The 25,331-nt window shown below is 41.5% G+C and overlaps 1 protein-coding gene across 2 annotated transcripts in view; it reads left to right on the forward strand.

The window, feature by feature from the left end:
• The window catches only part of LIMCH1 (LIM and calponin homology domains 1), a 181,361-nt gene extending 156,906 nt beyond the window's left edge, over positions 1 to 24,455 (forward strand). Inside the window, exons 21-35 of one of the 2 annotated variants that reach the window (XM_080373762.1) lie at positions 228 to 321; positions 2,690 to 2,862; positions 3,520 to 3,625; positions 4,739 to 4,813; positions 5,532 to 5,560; positions 6,534 to 6,617; positions 8,246 to 8,338; positions 9,302 to 9,406; positions 10,768 to 10,904; positions 11,692 to 11,813; positions 13,625 to 13,748; positions 15,099 to 15,176; positions 17,538 to 17,646; positions 18,660 to 18,762; positions 21,332 to 24,455. In XM_080373762.1, the coding sequence (XP_080229888.1) occupies positions 228 to 321; positions 2,690 to 2,862; positions 3,520 to 3,625; positions 4,739 to 4,813; positions 5,532 to 5,560; positions 6,534 to 6,617; positions 8,246 to 8,338; positions 9,302 to 9,406; positions 10,768 to 10,904; positions 11,692 to 11,813; positions 13,625 to 13,748; positions 15,099 to 15,176; positions 17,538 to 17,646; positions 18,660 to 18,762; positions 21,332 to 21,357 (1,458 nt within the window). In that variant the 3' untranslated portion in view covers positions 21,358 to 24,455. The remainder of the gene's footprint in view (positions 1 to 227; positions 322 to 2,689; positions 2,863 to 3,519; positions 3,626 to 4,738; positions 4,814 to 5,531; positions 5,561 to 6,533; positions 6,618 to 8,245; positions 8,339 to 9,301; positions 9,407 to 10,767; positions 10,905 to 11,691; positions 11,814 to 13,624; positions 13,749 to 15,098; positions 15,177 to 17,537; positions 17,647 to 18,659; positions 18,763 to 21,331) is intronic. The other variant, XM_080373763.1, reaches the window with a different exon arrangement.
• The last annotated feature ends 876 nt before the right edge of the window (positions 24,456 to 25,331 follow it).

The following is a 25,331-nucleotide window of genomic DNA, read 5'->3' on the forward strand; positions in this document are numbered from 1 at the left end:
GGAGCTATTCCAAACCAACCACATAAATGTCTGCTACTGAATGGGTTGGAAAGGAGATTAAAGCCCAGGGATGCAACACCCGAGCAGCACGTACTGCTCCGAAACGCGCTCCCTGCCGCGCTGTGGTTCAAACGCGTTGCGAAGAAGCAGCGAGCGCTGCCTTGAGGAATTGCCCCACGCTTGTATTTCCACTGTACTCACTGCGTTTCTACTGTTATTCCCCGCAGGCCCCCCCGGTGGACGCGGAGAGCGCCGCCCGCCAGCAGGCTGGAGCTGGCCCGGGAGGCGCGGGCGGGGCCAGCCCGGCGCGACCCCCCCCAGGTGGGTTCCTGCCCCTGCCCCCGCCGCTGCCCCCGACCGGGCCGGGCGTTACCCCGCCGCGGCAGGAGGCCCTGAGTGCGCCTGCAGCGGCACCAAGAGGCCTCATTAGGAAACGCAGGTGTCAGAAATCCCGACGGCGGAACGACGTTTCGTGCTAGGAGCGATCGTTCGCTGCAGCAGCCTCCGGAGGGATGTGGTAGGGTCCCCACGGCTGGAGGTTTTCACGGCGTGACTGGACAGGGTGCTAGGAAGGCTCTGCTCGGCTCCCTTTCCCTTGGAAGGTGGGACCAGGTGATCTTCCCAGGTCCCTTCCAGCCCGGGCTGTTCTGTCCCGGCGTGGTTCAACTGACCCACCCGAGAGCCTGCGTGTGCGTGGGAGGCTGGTGCCGCGGGGCTGTAACCAGAAGGCAACCAGGGCAGGAGCTACCAGCAGTGAGAGCGCCTTCTCAATGCTTCCTCCTCCCCACCACCCCCACCCCACCCCAAGACATTTAAGAAGTGGGGAAGGAGAATAAGGAAGGACACCTCAGTCCTCGTAGGGGCTTTAAATAGTATTGTGCACACTCCTGATGCTTTGCTTTAAAGCTTTCATGCATGATTCTCGATCTAGGGAAAGGAATTTTCTGGTAAAATATGAAGCTGTTTTCCTCAAAAGGATATTTTTGGAATGTTACCTTTGAGTAGGTGTTTTACGTACTGCCCGCTATCATACTAAGCTCATGCTCTTTTTTTTTGTTGTTCGTTTTTTAAAAGGGGTCTGTCAAAGTTCAGCTTGGTATGGGTCAAGTAAAAAGTACTGTGTGAAGCAAGTATTTAAATGAGGTCTCTGACTGTAGCTGGTATGCAAACATAATGCCCCTATTTGTTGAAGATAATTGTGACAGTCAATTGAGTTTTGGCCTCAAACATCAATGGAGTACCATTCCCCCAAGATTAGAAGCATATCCAGCCTTTTCTGGATGTGCTACAAGATTCTGAAGCACATGGGCTGTTCGCAAAGGCTCATTAGCTGACTTAATTGCTTTGGCTGGTAGATGCCAAAGCACAGAGGTTAACAATCTTGAATTGCACCTGGCAGGTAATGTAGACACTGCAATCTTGTGGTGAACCAAGCGAATTCTCCTCTCAAGAGTCAGCAGTGATGAGCTGGTGGTGTTTGCCTACAAATCACAAAGCCACCTTGTGTCAGGCTCCACACCTGTGAGAAATGCTAAACATTAACTATTGGTAGCAAAGTGTAATACTGGCTGGCAAGCAAAACTGAGATAGCGTTGTAAAACTTGAAATGGTAAAGGAACGTGGGTTTTCATTATACCTGCTTTGGAGGGATAGATGTGGTCCAAACTTTGTGACCTTCTTGTAGAATGAGCAACCTCCTCTGCTGTTCAGTGCAAGCCAGATCCTTCCATGCTGTGACCCCTGCGCCACTAATGGTGTGAGAACTGCTACAAAGTGGTGTGCATCTGCCTAGCGGCAGCAGCATCTCCTGTCTCTGCATGTGTGCGTGTTCTTAGCGGAGCCTGGGGGTGCATCTCTTTCTTAGCTCACTCTCCTAGCCTGTCAAAGAGGTACTTTCAGAAGTTGCCACTGCTGACGTGGTTGGAGAGGGGACAGGGCTGAGATTCTGCTTTAAGAGGTTACAGAAATGTCTGGGTGCTTATGCACTACCTGGGATGCTGGCAACTGCTTTGCTTCTAATGGTGCTACGAGCTGACAGTAGCTTAGCTGTCACAGTCCTCAGCTGTAGGCCCGTGCACTCCTGGTCCCTTCTCCCATAAACCAGCATCAATTTGTTAGGTTTTTTTAAGAACTGAATGACAACTAGGTTATTCCAGTCCAAGGCTTCCTGTTAGCACAGTTTGTTGGCTGTCTGATGCTTGACTGACATGGTTTAGTGGAAACAGGCAAGCTGAAATATCCTCCAGCGCTGACGAGACCTTGTTAACTGTGGTATAGCTCCTTGTCTGGATAGCATCTTAGGACAGGATTCATCACACAACTTCAGCAGAGATCTGTACCTCAGTAGGCACGTCGTATGTGACAGCTCATCTCGGCCAAAGAGGAGCATCTGAAATAGTTTGGGTGACTCTTCCCCAAGAACTGCCTCTCTGGCTTTGTTGACTGCTAAGGGTGTCCCGTGATGCCCAAGTCAAGTGTAAGCACCTACATTTTGTCAGATGAATTTCACTCTTGAAGCCTTGTCTTCTCTGAGAGATTAATTTTTCCTGTAAGATTATTTTTTCCAGACATGCAGTAAATAGGCTCAAAGTATATCCAGTAAGAAATTGGATTGTAAGAAATAGGTCAACAGTTTATTTGAAAAAAATACCTTAACCTTGTAATATTATCTCTTACATGTGTGGATTAGGTTCAGATCAAAAGCAATTCAAGGCAACTGCAGCTTGTGCCAGCCCTGTTGTGAAGAGATTAGAATTTTTTCCCAGTCCTGTCCCTTCAGATGAAGCTGCTTCAAGTGAAAAAGATGCGAAGAAACCTGAAATGGAGCAGCAGAAGGAAGCAGAGCTCCCTGTTGTGCCAGAGGTATGTACGGGCAAGAAAGAGAGGGAGTGGAAAACAAAACAAAACAAAAATCTCACAGATAAATGTTTATTGTGCAAATTGGAGTTTTAGCTATATACTGTCACCTCAGGAGTTCATTCAAAACAATCTGCCAGGGAATGACCCTGGAGGATGGTTTCTGTGGCAAATCCTATGGTCACCAGAGGGTTCCCCCTCCAAAGGAGCTCCCCAGTGTCTGCTGGTAGCATTTGAACCTGTAAACTGGCTGGAGCAGAAACGAGAATTTAACCTGCAAACCCCAGTCCCACCGTGTGTTGGCAGGGCAGAGTACCCAGAAGGTGTAGGCAGTGGAGCTTACCCTCTAGTCCTGTTGAAGTGCTGAGCAAGTGCAGGTGGTGGCAGAGGTGACAAATGGCTGTGGCCATACTGCTCTGTCAGGTAAGTTAGATGTTGGTCCTGGGTTAGGATCGGCTTTGGTATACAGGATAGTGTGAATGTCAAAAAAAACCCAGCTACCAGTTATTTCCAGGATTTCAGTACTGCAACTCCATGTAATTCTGGAGATGGAGGCTTCATCTTTTAGTTGATTCAGAAAATAAGTAGAAAGAGTTTAAGCTAACCTTTGATCGAACCTGCTGATCTTTTAATTCTGTTTTCTGCTCCCAAATGAATGAACAGGTGATGAACCCCAAAGCCCTGGAACAAGAGGGGACTGTAGTATTGCCACTTTTAAAGAAACTACCCGAGACCAGCCAAGTTACTCTGCAGAATTCTGGTCTACAAGGTGAGCAAAAAGCATCTGGAGAACTCAGCCAGACAGTAACTGAATATGTGTGTGTGGTGCTCAGGGAGAAGTGCCTGATCAATGACCTGGAGGGTTTTGGAGCCAAAATGCACTTATCTGGCCTAGCAATAAAAGCTGTATCATGTCGATGAGTGTTATATTTTATTAGTACTGCTGCTCACAGATGAAAAGGGTTTAGCAATTGGTTTTATTTTTTATCTCACAATAAAAATTTCTGGAGATAGATTCTGCACTCGGCTGCTCATGTGGAGCATCATGTTCATCATGTGGATGAACAATACACAGACCTGGTCACATCCCTGAATTTGACCTGTGCCTATCACGAGTTCTTGCAAATCAGAACTTTTTTTTCTTTGCCTTCATGACAAAGTTTTCCTTGAGATTGATAATGTTTGGTCGTTCAGTTTTCGATACGCATATATGTAGGTATCATGAAAGAAAGAGAGAAAGATCATCTGAAGTTTTCTTCCCGCTAAGAACTTACTGGGTTGATAGTTTGGGTATAGGTAATATACCGATTATCCTAGTGTTTTCAAGATCGAAATTACTGAAGGTGATCCACTGTGGAAAACAGGCTTGTCAGGAAGGGAATAGAAGTCTCGCTTGCTTTAAGTGGAGAGGCGCGTTCCAAACAGGCTTTGAGAGCAGTATGGTTTTGTGTTAGGCATGAATGAATCCAAACATCAAGTAACAGGCTGTAGGTCTGTCGCCCGTTTTCTGAGTGATGCTGAAACACTTGGCTGCTCCCTGGTGTTCACGGCACGTACAGCGCCGAAAGGATCACAAAATCCTTTAAAACCTCTGTCTGCAATAGGAATGAATGTGAGCACCACGCAGACTTGAAGGGGTGGCTGCCCTGGACTGACATTAGTGTGCTAGAGCTCCCGTGTAAGGCCAGGTGCCATGTCACAAAAATAGCATTTCAATACAGGCAGGCTGTGTCATCTGAAGGGGCGTTGTAGACTAGCTGCCATGGGCCGAAGTGACTCTAGTCAAAACCCCTCTCGTGGCTGAGGTGGCTCGGGTCTGAGAGTCCGTCATCACCTTTTGACCACACTGTTTCTTGTTTTGTCTCCGTGCCGTCGCCTGCAGAGCCGCCCCGCGGGGCCACGGTTCCGCTTAGGGTTCGCAACAACTGGCGGCGCTCACAGTTTTTCTCGCAGTCAGGTAAATGCGGCGCTAAGACCAGCTTCAGCCCTTCTGCTGCCTCCAGTCGTAGGTGTCTTCAGACATGGGGCTGGGGTGAAAGCTGATGATTACGGGGACTTGTTCTACCTCTCGCTTTTGTAGAAAGTGTCTATTCCTGCTGCACAGTTGACAAAGAGCTGTTGGGTGGCACATTGTTGTGATGCTCTGGTTTCAGGCACCCAAATGAAATCACTTGCCTATAAATACTTTTTCATTAATTTCTTTAAATCAGCCTAATTTCCAAAGACATTTGGATGGAAAATGGCAAATGTTCTCTTCGTAACTGTGGCTCTTGAATAGTGTAGTCCCATCCTTTTAGCTTTGCTGTGCTTTTTCCTTCCTTGCACTGAATCACAAAGGGAAAAGTAGATCAAGGTAGGTAACTCTCGGTGTCCAAAAACTGCTAAAGTCTGTGGCCAGAAGTAGATGGCATTAGCTAGTGGTAGAGTAGCTAATACTGGTAGAGTTAGTTAATACTGTGCTCCTCTATACCCAAATAAAAAGTAGTTTTGTTGGTGATGGGTGTAATCGGTTTTTCTGGTATATTTGCTTGCGATTCATCCTTGCATTTGGTTGTGGGAGCAAATAGGAAACTAACATGAACCTTTTTTATACAGATACAATGTAGCTTTAATTGCAGGTTAAGCACATTTTGCTGTGCTAAATTTAATCTTCACTTTTTCTGTTTTTTTAATAGCTGATTCTGATAGTGGTGACAAATCAAATGTGAGTACCTTTTTTGCATCATTGTTTGGTTTAGAGAAATGTGTTTAGCAAAAGTGAATTTTTTATGCAAAATGTCTTGTAACATCCCCAAATCAGAATGAGATTATTTTTTTTCTCATGGAAATGAGAGAGGAAAAATACAAGACATGGTCTGAATCTGGGATTTATGCATTCTCTTCCTATCCAGAGGAAGTGGTACTTGGTTGCTGGAGCCACTAAAGCTTCGCAGTCTCAAAACAATATGTAATTCTAAATTATCCATTCTATTTTAAATGCATAGAAATTAGAGGAGACCACAATTCTACTATCTCCTCAATGGAAAAAGAAACCCAAAACCAGCACCACAAATGCTACTCTGAAGTACACAGTATTTCATATTCTATTTGTTTCATAAAAAACAGACATCATCTCTCTATTGGATTCATATAAAACTTTTAGTGGAAAGGGATATGACATCAAGTGTCTAAAATTGCTCTCATTGTAAGGATTTTAAACATTTATCATGTAATGGGATCCGTAGTGAAGTCTGAGTTTTTATTTCATTGTAGACAACAATTTTAAAAACCGCTATAGGCTGTTGTGCTGGCAGCCGTAGGAAATGAGAGAATATTTTCTACAATCACAAATTGCTTTGCATGTTGCACAGAAGATTATAAAGAAGCAAAATAGATGTTTTCTTTAAATTTGAGTACCTGCAGGTATCTCTGTTCTTCCTTTTTTCCCCTCCAGTTGAAGTTTCCCAGGCCTTTCTTTGCAAACCAAATTATTATTTTATCATTTGGATACCTGTGGGCAATCCCAAGTGTCAATGAAGCTAAGAATATTGTCTGCTCACTGAAAGAACTATTATCTAGTTCTCAATTTCCCGTTTTAACATCATCACCAGGAACAGGCCGGTTGAAGTACAGCTTTCTCTGGTAGCCTTGTGAAGTGTAGTGTCAAAGTCTAATAGCTTGGTTTTCTTCCATGCAAGCGTTTCAATTTTTGGTCCTGGGATCCAGAAGAAGAGCGAAAGCGACAGGAAAGGTGGCAGCATGAGCAAGAACGCTTGCTACAGGTAGGGAAGAAACGACATGTCTTCCACCATGTGGTTCAGCTGTTGAATTGTCCCTTTGGACAAAAGTTGGGCATTTTGTGTCTTGTTTTCCACATCCTCTGTGGATGCTTGAGTGAATTCTGTGGCAGATGAGCAGTAAAATGAGCATATATGCACGTTCCCTGTGGTTTGGGCACTCTTACATCTCCCTTCCCCCCTCCATGGAAAGACCAAAAGGACTTGGTTCTGCATTCCAGTGCAGAGTTAAACCAAATGTTGATCCTCAACTATATTTAAAGTATGTTGAGCATAGACTGTGAGACTCTCAATTACTTGGAGCCACTTTCTCAAGACTGATGATTTGCCGACCCTGACACCTATGCGACTCTTCTTTAAAATGATGGTTTTAATAGATTTTCATAGACTTCTGCTGTGCTCACAGTTTTTTCTTGGAAAACTTCAAGCTAAATTTGGACAGGAAGGGTTTGGGTTTTTTTTTTTATGAGATGGGGAAACCCCTTCAAAACAATCACTGCTTGCAACCACTAGTGCTTACAACCACTAGTGGTACAGTAAGCTGTAAAAGGTCTGGGTTTGTGTCCTAGTTGGAAAAAGTGCAATGGCCCTGGGAACTTGAATTTCCCAGTCAGTCAGTAGTGTCTTTTGAAGCTGATTAGGTTTAGTCCCAAAGAAATCAGATCTTTCCTCCATGTAACAGAAGAGCAAACAACTGTCAAACAATGGAGAATAATAAAACAGAGTCTTTTCATCTTTTAAGAATGGCTTGTGTGTGTCTCTGCTGCTTTCTTGAGATTATTTCTTTTTAGCCAATATGGTTTTTTCCTCTTAAAATGGTGTAAAAATCTCATCATAATTTTTCTAGCATATGTGAGTGTTCTATCAATAGTAAATGCATCTTTTCTGTATTAGGCAGATGTGGTTTCTAATTCGAAAAGAAGCTGGAACTGATGTAAAAGGGATATGGAAGTCACTCTTCTTCCCCATGTTCAAACCAGTTCTGTCAAACAGTTTTAAAGATCTCTTTAAGATAATTTTTCATGCAAAACCGTGTGAAAACAATTCTCAAGAAATAATTCCATCAACAAGGAAAATAAGCTACCTAGCTAATTATAAGCTTACCTTCTTCAAACCTGTACACACTATTCATTTATCTTTTAAACTTGCACAGGTATTCATCAGTCATGATTCATACAATCGTACGTTAAATTGTACTGGCATCTGTCTTAGGTTAGTACCAGTATCTGCAAAACCTGCTTGTTTATATGCTACTTTGCAGAATTTTTTTAATGTAAAATCCATGCATAAGTGTTTTGGGGTGTGTGATAGTTTTTTGAAACTCTTAACACTATAATAAACAAGGAATTACTGAAAATTTTGAGCATAAATTTCATTTCTGTACAAAATTTTAAAAAATTCCAACAAATTAAACTTCTTCTAGCATGTTAAAAGCTCTTTGTGGTTTGAAGGTGTTAAATGTAAGTGCTAGAAACAACTGGGGAGAGGAGGAAAGGAAGCACTTGTTTGACACCTATGGATGTTTCAAGTTTCATTTTCACTGTGGAAATACTACAGAATTTACTCCTAATACAGAATGCTCTGAATTTACCTGTGTCTGTGTCCTCTTACAGGAGAAGTATCAGAAGGAGCAGGACAAGCTGAAAGAGGAGTGGGAAAAGGCCCAGAGAGAAGTTGAAGAGGAGGAGCGCAGATACTACGAGGAGGTATAAGGCTCAAAGGAGGAGGTTGTTTATTGACATTTTTGTATTTAAATGCACCCACAACATAACTAAGAAATCCCATACCTAGATGAATTAATGAAAAGCCTTCTCAGGGCTGAATTTTCAGGATTGTTTCTCTTAAACATTACCATAAGTGCTGAGGAAAAATACTTAAATATTTAGACAGGTTATCCTCACAACCTCCGCATAGGTGGAGGTGTCTAATTACTATGCAAGTCTGGATGAGTCAGTGCGGTTGTGTGTGGGCACACTCAGACTTCCCTCTGGAGGCAGAGCCTTTTGCATTTTGGCGTATACTTTGGTGCCTGGACTTGGTGGGACTCCAGATGATATTGCTGTCTGCCCTGGGCTTGATCATGTAGATATTTTGTAAACTGGCCTTGTTTAAAAAAAAAAAAAAATAGACAGGAAACGTTCAAAGCTTGCAGTTGTAGAATATTAATATAGAAGATAGTGATTTTCTTCTGTCATATGTGGAAATTGGAAATGTCATATTGCAGGAAATTGGAAAATGTTGATATTTCCAGTTTAACTAATTGTGCATTATGCAAACTGATGTCACCTGTGCTTGAGGGCCATACTTGTGATCTGAACAAGAAATGTATTTTCAACTTTCAAAATAAATTTCTTGTGTACCAAGTGTAATTTCATGTTTTTATATGAAATTTAACGGACTGATGTTGTGAGAAACAATGGTGCCATCCCAAGTGGAATATTCTTCCCAGTTTTGGACATCCCATCTCAAAGATGGTAATGGTGAAAGGAAAGGTAGTGCAAAACATTGAAGCAAATTAAAATTTGAGGTGTTACCATTATTCTTAATACAACAGGTCCTTACCTAGCCATCTAAATATGACACTTAGCCAAACTTTATGCTTCTGCTTCTTAAGCTCATTGTTGACATTCTGTATTTTTAACCTCCACCCTCTCCCAATCCTTTTTTAGGAACGTAAGATAATTGAGGATACTGTAGTTCCATTCATTGTTTCTTCAAATTCTGCTGAACTCCTCTCATCTTCTTCCTCTACAACTGAAGGAAACAAAACAGTGGTGAGTTTCTCGTGGACTAGTAAGGCATAAAAACTGAGCCATCTTCAGTGCAAAGTTTCATTCTTCACTAAAGGCTAACAAAGTCTGGGAACAGTAAGAGTAAGAGTATTCCCTGGATCCTTCCATAACTAGTGATACCTCAGTGTGCTGTAGCTTGTACACTTCTACAACTGAAGAGCCATACTCCCAACCAAACCACTACCATCCCATTTTTAACTAGAGCAGAAGGTGCAGCTGCTTCTCTTCTTTAACTGGTGCTGTGAAAAAAGTCACCTGTTTCTGTTTAACTACCTTCTCAAAACCAACAAAATCTGAAATTATTTCCCTGCATGGAAAATCTTGGGTGTAAGACAGCGCTTTAAGCATGTCCGAGATGAGACTGAATCCTGCCTCCCCACTTTTCCTCCTTTTCTCTCCCACTATTCCTCCCAGAAAGCAGCAAAACAAAGAGAGGAACTTTTATTCTCTGATTTTATTTTTTTTTACTTATGCAGGACAAAATGTTTTACTCAATGCATCTAGCATCTAATTAAATAAGGATTCATCAGAGATCAGAGAATGATAGCCCAGGTGAGATCAGTAGAGTAAATGTGGGATTCCCAAACATAATTTTCTCCTGCCTAAGTCACCCACACCCAAGAAATCTGCCTTTTTCCATTGAACTCCAGGATTAGGAGTACTGTATCATCTGGTTCTCCTCTTACCCTTCCTTGTCTCTGTTATCACTCACCCCTGTGCAGGGGCATCAGCCACGGCCCATTTTCCACATGGCTGTGTAGCAGTAACTTCCTGGTGGAGTTGCTTATGCCACGTTCAGGGCACTGCCTGCACCCAGAAGTGAAAGATCTCATGCTCTGGCTTACTCAAGTTCCACTAGTCATGCATGATCCACTCCAGTACCATTTTGGAAGTAGTACTGGTGTTGCCATTTGAGAATGCCCAATGTGTCTGAGTAACACATTGCCCAGGAGAGACAACAATCCGAGGTCCCTCACAAAGTCCTCCCAAGTCCAATGGGAGACTGTCTAGACTCTCAATGTCATTCAAGGATTTCTGCCAAAAATATGTAGCGGGAAGTTTTATTTTGTCATCCTGAACACTATCTCATAATTGGTCAGTCCCTAACTTTTTTTTTTTACAGTCAATTTTGTCCAATTAGTTGATTGTTTCATCTGAAGCCTTCGTTAAATCTAAAGTTAGCCTTACCAAGGTCAAATGATTCCACTGTATAATGTGAGATGTTCTTTATGATAATAAGGTGTGTCAACACAGTGTATCTGGGGAGAGCTGGTACTTTTCCTATGCATTTGCTGATGCCAAATTCAAGGGAAGCTCCTTGTTCCTTCCATACTGTCTTCTAGAACTCAACTGATTCAAACAGCTCTCCAGAGGAAGGCAAACAAAAAGAAGTTACAAGGCAGAAAAAGCTGCTCTGGGAGCAGGACGGTATGCCATCTCTGAAAAGCAAGGAACATGAACTCTGGCAAGAAAAGAGAAGGTATGGATCAAACCTAAGCATTTCTTAGCCCTGTGGAGGTTTGCATTCTGTAGACTTCTGGGATGTCACATCTGCCCATGACTGATGCTGGACCATCAGCATCTGGTTGTCTGGTGAGAGGTGTAATATATCCTGATCAATAATCACTTGCCACAAGCTTATGCATATATGGTGATGTGCACTGCTAGTTTTGTGTATCAGGTGGCTTGCCTTCTCAGGATGTGCCTCTGCCAAGAGGCTGTCACATCAGCCAGGTCGGAGCTTAGATAGCTCAGACATCTCTGTATGTCACTGCACTGTGTCTTGTGTACAAGTTTCACAAGCCATTTAGAGGAATAAAGGAGAGGTAGCTGTTTTCATTCAGGATCTGCGTGAGATTGCCTGGATATCTCAGAAGTGCCATACCCAAACTTTCTAGATGGTGTTCAAAGTCCTGGTCTTTGCCCAACTGTTAATAACAGCTTTCACAAAGTTGAGAAGCATCTAATAATGCTGACTGCATAGAGAACACTGTGAAAAGCTGTTTCTCTGGCAAAGAAGCCGTTTTCCACAAATCCAGAATGATCTCCAGCGTGTCTCAGTGGCAGTGCATGAAGTAAGCAGAAAGACTTAGCTTATTTGGAGACAAACTTGTTAACTCATGACAGTTATCCTCATTGCTTTGTCATTGCTGACACAAAACCAAAAATCTTTTTGCAAAAAAATCAAACCTCTGATTTTGCCATTATATTCTAGGGGGAATTTTTCCCGGCTTTATTTATACAATGTGACTTATTTTTATTGGCAGTGGAAATAAAGTGCTCTCAGGACATCCAGAGACAGGTATCTTGAAAGGAGGTGAACAGGAGCACCATGTGCCAGCGATGGAGCGCAGCTCGCCTGCCAGGCTGAACCTGCCATTAACTCAGGGTGAGCGTTGAGACTCTTCATATGCATGTATGCTTTTCCAGATAGAAATCTTGCAGAAATCTAACTCAGAGAATTCTGGAAATTGAAAATACACATATGCCTTCAAAATGTGAATGTGTCAGACTCAAAAGTTATTTTCTGTTAGCAAAGATAAATATGTTAAGGTGAATTTTAAAATCATCTTGTTTCCATCAGAGGTGAGCATTTCAGCAGCAGAGAGGAATCTCTTTTATAGGCCTGCATGTTTACAGTAGTAGTGAACACAGTTATCTTCCATCTTTTACATAATCTTACATACATATAGGATTTATCTTGATACAGAGAACGTATTTCCAACACTTAATTTGTGTTTTGATAGCTAATTAGATTCTTCATGTCCATTTCAGTCAAGTAAAAATCGCTACCTGTGGTGTATAATGTATTCAAGCCAAGCCTAAAGTGACACCTGTCTCAATTGTGTCATTAGAAATGTCTGATGACATTTAAAATTAATAGATTTCTTAACCTTCCGTAAGTATTGGTGTTTTTTGAATCAAGGAATTTCCCCAAAGCATTGCTGTCAACCGGGTCACCCTAAAAAAAGGCAAATTCATTAATTTAGCGTCATTATCTAATGCATGTGAACAGCGGAAAGTAAATAAGTAGGACTAAAGACAGAAGGCAAATGTAGATTTTGAAATAGAGTTTTAGATTTTTGTTTTCAGTCTAGCATAAACATTGATGATTCTAAAAAATGAAACATCCATGGATAGACATTTCAGTGTTATTGTTCTAAATGCAAATTCAGTTTATAAAACTCAGCAGGTTTGCTTTCCCTGTCTTGATTTTATTGTATTTTTAGTGCTTTAATTAAGGTTGCTCAAATAAAGCAAGCAGAAGATATTGCCCAGCAATCTGTCCTTGTGGATTTGTAGTAGTGAATAAGCAAACTTCAAAGGCTTGGCGGTTTTTAACTACTTCTGCTAGTCAGGGTTTTTCTAGGTTCTCTTTAACAACTTGGTCCCCTACAAGTATTCTGACAGCTCCTTTCTTGCCCCTTAAAACATCACATCCTTGCTCTGTCCTTAAGTCCTTAAATAGTCTGGACTACGGTTTTATTGCCTTGATATCAAAAATAGGTAACAAGCCTTTCACAGGCCCCAGGGAAGTTTCTCTTCTCTAAATCAGCTGTTTGGTGCATGGCAGGGTGAGGCTGTGCGCCACAAAATTCATCTGGAAGGATCCAGGTAGTGCGGTCTGTCTCAAAGATGGGACGGTTGGCTGCCTGGGCATCACGCAGATCATTGCGTATTGCTGGGAGGTTGTTACTGTCACTGAGCCTTGTGCAACCGTCTGAAACGCAGACGGAAATTACAAGGGAATTACTGTTTATCAGCAGTCTCATGGAGAGCAGTGACTGCACCACCTTCCTCTTAACTCTTGCTTGCTGTTGAGGAGTTCGGATCCCCAGGCACCACAGAAGTTTCAGTCTCTCTGGTGCTTCCTTCCTTGTGACAGCAATACTTTATTTTCCCAAGTGCTGTTTGTGGATGACTGGCTTGACCTCTCCCTTTCCCCCTTCAGAAACTGAGAGGCAGCATCAGGGTGGGTCATGTGTACATGAAAGTAATACACGGAGACATTATTCCATAGAGTAGCAGAGTGGTGTAGCAGAGCCTGTCTCTGACTTTGTGTGGGGTTTCTGAGAACTTAATTTTAAGTAACAGTACATCTCATCTCCTTTACGGTACGCCCACAAGCTATGCTGGTCTGTAAGCACTGACAGAAGTGTTTTGTCTCAAGTACTGAGACTTCCCCACCTCCTGTTGTAGACGCCTCCTGGAATCAGCAGCTGCTGACAAAGCAGTCCCCGCATCGCGCAGAGGACATTCGGCAGAGACCATTCCTGGGCCAGAATGCGGGACAACAGCCAAACTCTGCAGGGGAAACAAGGAGGTGAGAGCGTAAAATAAAGGTTATTGCAGAGATTGGGAAGTCCTGCTCACTCTGTTCTCCCCTATATTCCTACTCAGCGTTCTTTATTGGTTAAGTTTCATGGGTATTCCTGCAGTGTGAAGGCACCTTTGATGCCTGGCTTTCCCACCAAGGCTGCTAACATTTATCCACTTCGTTTCTCATTATGGGTACCCTAGGAACTGGTTCCATGAGGGAGCCTACCCCCTGCTTGCCACTCTCTGTCTTCTTTCTCCTTAGCTCTTTAAACACTCATCTGCATAACTGTTTGTGTGCTTCATTTGTTTTAAGTGCCTGAGACAAACACTGATAGCTAGTAAGTGGCTAAATACTGTGGTGGGAATGTCATGTGAAGTCTGCCTCTTTGAAGTTGGAATCATTCCCCAGCTTCCAAGCACACATCAATTGCTACTTGCTAGTTCTTCAAGGACTATAGCTTTTAAAAGAAGATACACAGACATGAGTATTTTCTTTCTGCTGTAAATTTTGGTGAGGTTTTTTCTTCTCTGATGCTTTGCCGTGTGTTTTTGAGTAAGCATTACTGAAAGGTAACACCAGTTCTTTCAGTAAACAAAATAACTGCTTGCCTAATATTTGCAAAAAGTGTATCTGTGTAATGAGAAAGGAACATCTGTTTTGATTAGCATATATATGAACACAGTCTCCTGCAAAACATGTTACCTCTATGAAGCTTGTACCCAGTCAAAACTAATGTAGATTGAGGTTTGATTACCTGTTCCTCATAACAAACTGCTTGTGTGTGTGTTTGAGAAAATTGTTATTTAATCTGTAAACAGCTTTAAGCAGTGAGAGGTTGAATCAATCCTATGATTTCTGATAACAAAAAACATGCATGTTTTTTTCTCACCAAATTCTTGCAGGGCAGAATGAATACAAATAATAAGTCACTTTTCAGTGTAGGTTTCTTTTTACTCAGTAAAGGGCACAGACTCTCCATCAACAACCCTACCTCTGCTCTACCAGTGTGCTTCTGAGCACATCTCCTGGCCAACAGCGAGTACAAGACGGTGTGCCTTGGCTTAACCGTCCTTCATCATGGTGGGAGCTATATTGGGTTGATAGGTGGGTAGGAGTCTGCACATAGCTGGTGACCTGACTAAGCAGCCAGCAAACCAAGACTCAGAACCAAAAAAAAGTGTGCTATTTTTCATTGTATCAAAACAGCAATGGACAGCAAGTTTATACCTTTTTACCTTAGATAAAATCTTTACACTGGGAATCCTGAAATTCACCAGCTGGAATTTCTCTGTACAAAACCTGTTTTTAATTGTTCTTCAGCTGTAGTAATGCATTTTCTTTCCTGTATTTTAGGGCAGGCTATCATGAGAACTTCCGATCTGGTCCATCGTCTCCCTGCTCTCCTGGTGGTCTGAGTCAGTCACCCAACAGGTACAAAAGGCCAATAAGGAATTTTGCAGACCAAATACATCTTGTACTCACTGGTGAACTGCCGCAGTGTAAATCACATTAGTATTAGGAGGATGCACCATTAATTCTTCTAAATGTTGCAATTCATAACTGTCCATGGAACAAACATGGAGCTCCCTTCCTGTATCTCTTGCCTGCTTCAGCAGTATTGCAGTTTTCAAATAACACAGTTCAGAAAGCAGCTGTAGGACTCTGCTTGATCATTGAAATTTCAATGAAATTGGAATAGGATAATGTAAGCCCCAGTCAAAGTAAGCAGTTAAGCATGAGTTCAGGGCACTTAAGCCAAAGGATCTTGTCTTCATTGTGAGGAGTCACATGCTCAGAAGTAAGGCACGTTCTAGACATTGTCACATTTCAGTACTTGCTGATTTAAAAGGAAATCCTTACCTTAATTTCCAAACTTGAAATGCATTTTGCTTTTTTTGTTGTTTGTTGTTTTTTTTAAAAAAATGCCTACGTTCATGCTAATCTCCTAGAGATTTGATTCTGTCAAACAGCGAGCTGTGCAGCTTTCAGTGGCATATGCGTAACAACTCTAAATAAATGTTAATTATAGCCTGATTGAATCACTGATAAATTAGGGTGTATTAAAATGAGTTGGCTTATTAAACAGGGTAAAGTAATACAACACAGAAAAGATAGCAAGTTTTTGTTCTATTTAAGTAACATTTTTCTTCATCTTTCATAGCAAAGCTCTCCTGATACCACTTGCATTGACATGCAACTATTGGGAATTTTTTTTATGCGAACACTTTCTTCTGTTTTTTTCTAGTTGAGGCTGCAGTTTTGGTGGGATTGCAGATAATATCTTGCTACATGTAGCTAGTTGTGATAGCTACTTCATATTATTTAGCGGCTATATTCTGATCTGAGACTCTTTTCCAAGATCTTTTCCTGAAATAAATCTCAGCTTTGGAAACAATGGATAGGATGTAATTCATTGTTCCAATAAAACATTAGAAAACTTCTCTTTAAAAAATTCCCCAAACACTTTATTCTTTGATCCAACTTTAACTTATAATAACTCTTGACAGTGGAGAAGTGAAAACAACAGTGGACTTAAGAATAACACAGAGGGATGTGAGCAAGAAGGCTTAAGGTTGCAGGAGAGGAGAAACAACCAGAAAAGTTATTTTAAAAGGAATAATGAGAATGAAGCAACAAGACAGTGATGTGCTTGTGCTGTCAGCGTACATGGTACGATAAAGAGTGATGGGCTCAGGAGTGACAGAGATTAGATGGAACCGAAGACAGTTTTCTGGTTGTGATGAGTCTTTCTGCTGCTTCTGTCTGTCCCTCTTTTCCACCCCCCAAAATGGCTTTTTTGTCATGATGCAGTCCAGATCTCTCTCTGGCTTATTATGTTCTTGCACCAAAACCATAAAGCAAGATACCGTAAACTTGCCTGTCTGTGTATAATTTCATCAAACAATCTTTTCAAAACTCAGTAAGTATCCCAAAGTTTCTTTCCTGGTTTCATTCCTGGCTAAAAAAAACATGGATGACACATCATGACAAGGGGTCCGTTTTGGTCTCAGGTTCATCTCACTAGAAGTGTGTACCTGCAGTGCTATTTAAAACCGTTATGGAAAAGGGTATCAGTTATTCCTGGGGCCCTGATCTCTCACCCAGCTGTCATCAAACAACTAATTTACTGGAAAGATCTGGACAGGAGTGAAGCTTAAGGAGAGAGTTGAAGTATTGCAGCGTTGCAGTGGGAGATCTGATTGCAGTTTTGCTCCAACTAGTTGTAATAGTAGCAGGCATGTAACTGCAGCAGCACAGCTCAAAATTAGTTAGGAAGCACCTGGTGCCTGGTCTGTGCTACTGCGCTTAGGCTGCCACTGTTGACTTCACCGGCTTGTCTGGACAGAAGAGCAGCATCCCTGCCTTCTGACTTGCAGTAAGCAAAACCATTTGCAAACAAATTGAAAATTTTCCAGGCTGAGGAGTCTGACTCGGGTGATTTGTGTGAGTATCTGCTTTGATTGCTGTGGCATTGACTAGGTCTAGGTAACCCACAGGCGTGGTTCTCTCCTCCATTAAGAAGTTTGCATCTCCCTTGATGTAGCACAGCAGACTGGCAGGGAAATGGGTCTGAGCTGCTGTGCATTCAAGCATTTTAAGTCCTCTGCTTGTCTGTGAGGCAAACATGCGGGCTGATTCAGCGTCATGGCTTGAAGGGTCAATGTGTTTATGTGAAACCCCCGGATGCTCCTTCCTCCCATCCTGTCCCTCTCTGTAAACCTGTGTAAACATTTGGCTATGTTTTAGCATCAGTTGCTGTTCTGTTTTCTTAAAATAATGTTTGCCTCCTAGGTCTGTCAGTGGAAAGAAGCTTTGTTCTACCTGTGGGCTTCCTCTTGGAAAAGGAGCTGCCATGATTATTGAAACGCTCGGTCTTTATTTCCATATTCAGTGCTTCAGGGTATGTGTCTTGCTTTATTAAGAAAAATCTGAAGTCATGCAAAGTGCAAGGAGAGAGTATGTTGAGAGCTGTAGATGTGAAACTGAAAATGAGAGGACCAAGGGATTTGCATGTTTCTTATGTATGTGTGACTGTTTGTAGAGCAGTGGAAGTAATGCAGCTAATGTGTTGTTTTGCTTTCAGATGTTAATTGGACTAAAAGCTGTGATTTAGGAAGCAAACTTAGCTTCCTCAGTTACAGAGGGAATCATATAATTTCCCTGTTGCACTCATTGCTTTTTAAATACAACATTAGTTACCTTGTGATTTGGTTGGTTGGTTGGTTTGGTTTGGGGGGGGGGGGGAGTGTTGGGTTGGAGTGGTTTGGGGTGGGGAGGGTTTGGGAGGCTCTTTCTGGTTTATATGTATATTTTTTTTTTTTTTTAATCCTGGTCAGTCCTGAAGCCATCATTGATCTGGCCTGAAAGCTTTGACTATGGAATGAATGATGTATTCTGGCTTTCACCAGAGCTCTCAACAGCAATACTTCTTGGCTGTTCTTGAGTATTTCAGTCTGGAAATGGCTTAAGATAGTGTTTTCTAGAGAACTTAGGAAATGCCCGTTTCCATTATCTCTGGCCCAATTGGTATTAAGACATTTGTGAAGCCTTTTTTGCTTTTAGACCTTTACCCAAACTAAACCTGTGGCCTATCTAAGCTTTGTCCATCACAAGTGGTCTGGCTCCAGAATGTAACGTTAACACCAGATTTCCCTTCAGATCACTAGGCTTCAGTTCTGTGTAAGTGGAGACTGCTGAAATCCAGTCCTAAACACTGTTAGCTCCAAAAAACCACTTCACTGATGTGCAGTGCTTTGTGGTGCTGTCCACAGGAGTACAGGCTGAGTTCTGCAGTGGGGGTGGGTATTTTTTCTCACTGTTCCAAGAACTATTGAAACAAAAGCCAAAATTTGGGAAGAGTTGTGCCAGATTGTAGGGCATGATCTCTTACTTTCTCTGTTCTTCAATTGGCAGTGTGGCATTTGCAAGGGACAGCTGGGAGATGCAGCAAGTGGGACAGATGTCAGGATTAGAAATGGTCTCCTGAACTGCAACGATTGTTATATCCGATCCAGAAGTAAGTACCAAATCCTGTCCAAAGGACAGTGAACTCTTAACGATACTGATGCCATGATTTTAACTGATGGGTTTGTCTCCTGGCTTTGCCACTCACAAATAACTTTGTCACATGAAGGCAAACCTTCATATGTACGCTCTTGTATCAAAAAAAGATTTCCAAGCTCATTAAATCTCCTCCAGAGGATCTCTGCTCAGCAGTATTAGACTAAAAGGCTGTTTCTGTGTGTAAAGGTGAACTCCTACACTGTGCATACATATTGGATGTCCTGAAGGTTTGAATCTGTCACACCATCTGAAACAAGGTAGATACTTCTAGGTCTAGGACCCTGGGCCTTATTTCCCATATTTTACATCTCCAGGCCCCCCTTTGTGGACAAAATGGTCATGTAAAATATTAGGACCATTCTGTAACTCGTAATGAATCCCTGTGGTGGTACCCCCAGACATGCTAAAGTGTTACTCGCTGGAAGTTTTGAAGAAGGAGCCAGACAATTGCATGTCAGAAAAAAAAAAATCTTGATACATTTTTTTGCCTTGGAGCAGGTCACCTCAATGTCCTTCTGAGTCCTGGATTTCTGTGACTGATACCAAATTTCTAGAGCATTTCAGCTTCACCCCAGTGTCACCAGTGGTATGAAATGGGCAGTGCTCATGCTGGCTTCTACTTTATGGGAAAGAGTAAGATGCAGGAAAGAACCACGGGAGTAATCGTTGCCTTCCCGTTACATGTTACTGTTGAGCACCTTCACTGCCTACAGTCCTAACTGATCAGTAGAGACACAGAGCTCTTTTCACTTACTATTTCCCTTCTTCTCTCGCAAAAGCAGTGCCTGTAGAAATGCAGGAGTAGGAAAGGTACCTACCTACCTTTGCAAGCAGACCAGTTTTCTCTGGTGTTTCAGGAGAGGTATTTCCCCATCAGCAGGGCTAGAGGGTGCTATTGTATAACCGTTTGCTTGGTGATTTTTTAAAAAAAAATTCTGCCAAGAAATGTTAGCAACTTTTTATTATTATTTATTTAACCTGCCATATTTAGAAATAGCTTTTCCCCCTCAGGCTTGATACTATAAACCTTCCTCATGTGGATAAGGTCCTGACCCTTAACATGCACATTTGCACATCCATCTTCACACAAAAAAGAGAGGAAGGTGATAAAAGTCATATTTTCCTTTTCTTCTTAATACTTTTTGCTTAAATAAAAACTGAGGTCCCTTAAGGATAGGTGAAGGCTCAAATAAATTATTTATCAGCTTATTTGCTATAGAAATCAGCCCCTCCATCATCATTTCTACAGAAGTGGTGCTAGAAAATGCGGTACAGAGCTGTGTACAGTGTTTTGTGCAGTAAGGTTTTGCATTTGTACATACCTAGCACAACGGTAACCAGGACCATGACGGAGAGAATAGGTTTTGAGGAAGCATATGGTTCCTGAAGAATAATAATGGGAAAGGTTTGCCTTTTTTCCTACGAATTGCCTCTTCCTGCTGTGTTCAGTCCTCATGCAAAACCTCAAAAGATGAATTAGTTGAATTGAAGTTACACTGACTCTTACTGACAGTTTCAAAGGGACTGATTTTGGTAAAACTGCAAATACAGTTAGTTGCTCATTTTAAACTAGAATTTGATGGAATCCACATCTGAAATGAAGAACAAACTGGTGCAATGTTAGTGATTTGCCTTTCAGTTCTAGGATGTCTGATGCTAAATATAAAGTCGGTTGCCTGACTGCACAAGCCTGTGCCTTCATGCCCCCACAGCTACATCCGAATACCTGTGCAGCTATGCGCACAACTGATGGTCTCTGACCAACCCAGAATTAATTACTAAATATTAATAATAAGTAATTCACTAATAAGAATTGTTTTGAGATGCTTATGGACATCTCAATGAAGTATTTGGCTGCCAGAAGCTTATTTGAAACTGTGAATGATTCTGTTTCAAAATAAATTATCAAAAACCTTAAGAGAGAAAAGCATTAAATATTACGTAGTGGTCCAAGTTCCAAAATATTTGTGTTTTTCAAATAAAAGTGGATGGGCTTTTATTGGTAGGTTATTTCTCTACAACAAACATCCCAAGGAAGGGAACTTGGTATTCAGTGTCAAACATGGGGAATAGTTACAGGTTTGTGAGTGTTGAAGTCAAAGTCAAGATGTAAATTCGTAAGATTTCCTGTATGACCAAGTAACAGAAGGGCTCTGTGTTACCACATAACGCAAACCAGACACAGCTAAAGATGACTCATCAGTCTTTTGCTTTACTGTTTTGCCACTGCAGAGCTTGCAAGTAAATATACCCACAAATATTTCAGGAGTAAAATGAAATAAAAGCTCATGCAGAATGCATTCGTCCATGTGGCATGGAAAATGTATTTCCACTGGATTTAAGCTGAATCCTTCTTTGCAGTTAGTGCCCCAGCTTTGCAGGAAGAAGACGAAGCAGGGCACAAATTATATATATATTTCCAGATGTGTTTTTCTGAACTGTAGAGATCATCTGAGGAAAAGCCTACATATGCTTGTTAAAATTTGTCAACTAATGATTTCTTTTGGTTTTGTTTAACCCAGCTGCTGGACAGCCAACTACATTGTGACGTGACTTTCAGTGCTAATAATTTTCAAGAAGGAGCTCTCTTCTCATATGTATCGGCTGCCTCCAGACAATCACTTGTAAGAGCTTGAATCCATGGACATCATGGCTCTCATCTCATTTTGAAAAACTCGTACAAACACTGCGCCTGCTCCTTTAAAATGCGACATGTTATTTTTTTTTCCTTTGTTAAGAAATTTGCAGGATATATATGACTATGTTTGGGAAGGCAGAGCCTAAGTACTATTAAAGAAAATCCCACCTTTCAGGTATGCTTCTGATTTCCAGTCTGTTACCTTGTTCTTTTGAAAGTAATAAGAAAATAAACATGCAATAAATCTGTTTTGTTTTAATATTTCTAGGAATTAAAAAGTTTAAGTTTACAGAACCTTTATAGAATATGCCAAGTTGAGCTGAGAAGTAATTTTAAGGTAGTATCTAATCAGTGCATTTGAAAAACTAAACATCACAGCACGACTTCTCTGTTATAACTGAAGCTATAACTTTTTTATACAGAGACTAGTTTGATAATACATCCTGTAATTCCGAAGCATTTTGTGTTTATATTACCTTCAGTGGAGGGTAGGAGTTATACAAATAAATTATTGCACCTTTAGTGATAGGATTTTTTTGTTTGTGTACCTCAAGTAATGTTCATGACTATAGCTTAATATTCTCTCAAATAAAGATTTCTTCATTAAACCTAAAGACTGTATACCCTTAACGATGGCAAGATTCCCTTTAGGCGCAATCCTTCTTACTAAGTTCAGCAGCCTGTGTTCTTCTTAAATTCAGTGAAAGGTGGTGTGGGGGAGGGGCAGCCAAGTGGGCACGCACAGCTGAATTTCGAGTGTCCGAGCTGCAGTTTGATGCTATGTTGAAGCTTTTATTTTTGGCGTGTAACCTGCCCATTGATGGTCTGAGTTGGTTTGAGATCTGCTCGTTCACTTGCAAACATTGCCATTGGTTGAAATCTCATGTGGAAAAACACATGTGGTTTGGGTGCCCTCCAGAGCAAGGAACTGAACAGCCTTGAGCCTGTGTTCCCCCAATAAAGCCAGCAAAACCCAGGAGTGTGGAAAGCAGGCAAGGAAGAGGCCGGCAGCAGTAGGCAAAGAAACGTTGACTTGCCTGGGTTTGGGTCAGTTTTCCTTTGTGCTTTTTGATTAAGCATGTGCTCCTTACTAAAGTGATCCAGCAGCTCATTGAAACAGCGGTGAGAGCTGTGTCACTTTACCCGCAATAACACAGACAAGGTTAGGGGATGCGTTGCAATTGCATAATACCCTAGCACTTTTTGGTAAACAGTTAGCGGAAGTATCCCATTTTAGCAGTTCAGGATGCAACTTCAAATGGAGGAAGAACCCCCTTCATATTCTGCCTTAAAACCGTGATAAAAATTAATTTATAGAGATTTATTTTATCTATGTGCGCATCTCTTGTCTTTTGATGTGTTGGTAAATGAAGTGGTTATTAGGGAAGCAATAATTTTGAGTTGTTCTACTAGCTAGCAACTATTTATTTAAACACTAGATGCTTGCATGTGAGTTGCATACCCATGCAAAACTGCGTGTCATTGAGAACCCATGTAGGATGTTATCACTGGAGGACATTGTGACTATCTGCGGGAAAGTTACATGTCACTTCCTTAATACTGTGCCTTAGAAAATGCAAAGCTGTTGCACACAGTCAGTGATGACTTATGGATGCAATAAATCCAAAAAGCTGAAGTCCTTTGTGAACTTCACCTGGGGAATATTTTTAAAAGAAAAAATTAAAAAATCAGACAAATGTTTTGGAAATAAAAGTGATGTCCAATATTTTGGTCAGCCACCTGCATGGTTTACTGTTAAAGGGTTTTGATAACCAGGATGCTTACTCTTTGCATGTGGTCATCGTAACATTTTCCCACAAATAATGCGGTAACATGGAAATTCAAGAAACAGATTTTATAGCCGACTTTGTACATCTGTACAATTCCATGCACTGCATTAAGAATATGTGAATGTATGATGTCTGGGCTTAATTTTTAAACGAGACCATGCATGCTTGTGCGTCTCTTTGCTATGAGTCTCTACCACTGCTTCACCTGTGTGATAGAGTTCAGATGTGCAATTCAGTCCCCAAGTGTATAAAAGGATTGGTTGTCACAGAGGGTAGATCCGCTTCTCATTCACGTAGGGGTAAGTGCCCAACGGGCTTAGGAGCATGGGTGGGACTAAAATGCATGGGCGAGGGGTGGGTGGGGGTATGCATCGCACCGCAGACACACCACTGGGGCTCTGAAGCTGCTTAGAAATTGATCCCAGTGTCTGTCAATTAGTTTAAGATATGCATGTTTTAGCGAAGTTGTTTGTATGTAAAGCAAAATGAAGCAACATTCTCTGACGATGACTTTTCCCCCTAACGAACATCTATTCACCAGCACAGAATAATTTTAAACAGTTTTCTAAATTTTACTTGCCAACTGCTTATGTTTGATTTTCTATTTCCTTTGGGGTCTTACACGGCAAATTCATTCAGACTATGATCTCCACACACGCACACGCACCTTTTTTTTTTTTTTTTTTTCAGTGTAAACACATAAATATGATACATTTCTTACCAGGAACTTTGAGCACAGAAAAAATTTATGCTTTACTACATTTGAACTACAATGTAAATGTATTTGTTGCAAAAAAATACTATTGCTAAGCAAATACAATGTATGTAACGGGTTTTAGATGTTTCAGAATTTATTTAGCCTCTTCCTACTTCAGAGAACCTGAGCAGGTGTGGTAACCCATCTGTATTTCACAAACCCATTTTCTGTGGTGTATTTTTTCCCTACTCTTGCTATGTAGTGTTATTGATGCAGTACATCTGTAATTCTCAGTGAATGTCCTAAAGGTTGGTGAACCAGAAGGGGACCATCCTTATCTGCATGTCCATTCAAGGACAAGGATTGCTGTCCTGGCTGGGGCTAATGTTGAATACCGATTACGCTAATCTTTCCTTTAGTTTATTTATTCTAAAATGCCTCTGGAAATTAGGAAAACTTGTCTAAAATGCAACAGCTTTTATAGTAAATGTATGTTTATAAATAAAATGTTGATTACCTTCGGTGGTGTTGATTTTACTTATTATAACTAACTTCTATTGCATGCGATGAGTCTATGAAACTGGATTGCCGAGTGTGTACATCCCACTGGTAAAAGCTTCTGCTTGACAGGGGTAGGCTGAACCAAGCTATATTCCACAAAACTTAGTATATGAGATGAGACAATAAAAGAAGAGATACCTTCTGGTTTGCTACTGTATGCTGTAGCTGAATATTTATGAAAAGATGTGTGCGAGTTGTGGTAAAAGATGAGCAGAGATGACTTTCTGTGAGTCGAACCCAAAGTCCTCAGAAGATCTTTCGCTGGTGTTGGTGGACTGTGGTTCAGCCTTTGACTCAATAAAACACTTTATGTATTGCAAAGCTAAATATGTGCTTGGTTAATTCCATTTCTACGTAGCAAAGATCCTTGAGTTTGTGCTTAGTTATACATGCGATGAGGTATCTCACTAATTCTTGAATCTCAACAAGCATGTGGCTTCATCAGTAACTAACAGAAAGTTCACACAAAATTTTAAACTAACTAATATCCTTGTTCTTCCTTTTAATTGGGCCTTCAATGAATGACGGGTTTGATCCTCTGCCAGAAGCGCATCTTGGCTGTTAAATGAGTCATAGGGAAGTACTGACAATTTAATTTTTTGAAAGCAGATTTTTATCCTGGTGCCTAAATGGAAATGGTAGTGGTCTTACGTTATTCCTGCACGTCCATCTCTGGACAGAGGGCCAGTGTTGTTGCTCTGCGGCCAAAGAGGCTGGCTGGGGTTCCCAGCGGCGTGCGTTAGGGCTGCGTTGTGGGACCAGCTCACTGCCATGGGAGGCAAGCACGGATTTGGTGTTTGTGACCTTTAGGAGCCAAGTAAAATGGCGGAAATCCT

The sequence above is a fragment of the Falco punctatus genome (assembly GCF_963210335.1).
Source record: "Falco punctatus genome assembly, chromosome: 1".
In the NCBI taxonomy this organism is placed as follows: Eukaryota; Metazoa; Chordata; class Aves; order Falconiformes; family Falconidae; genus Falco; species Falco punctatus.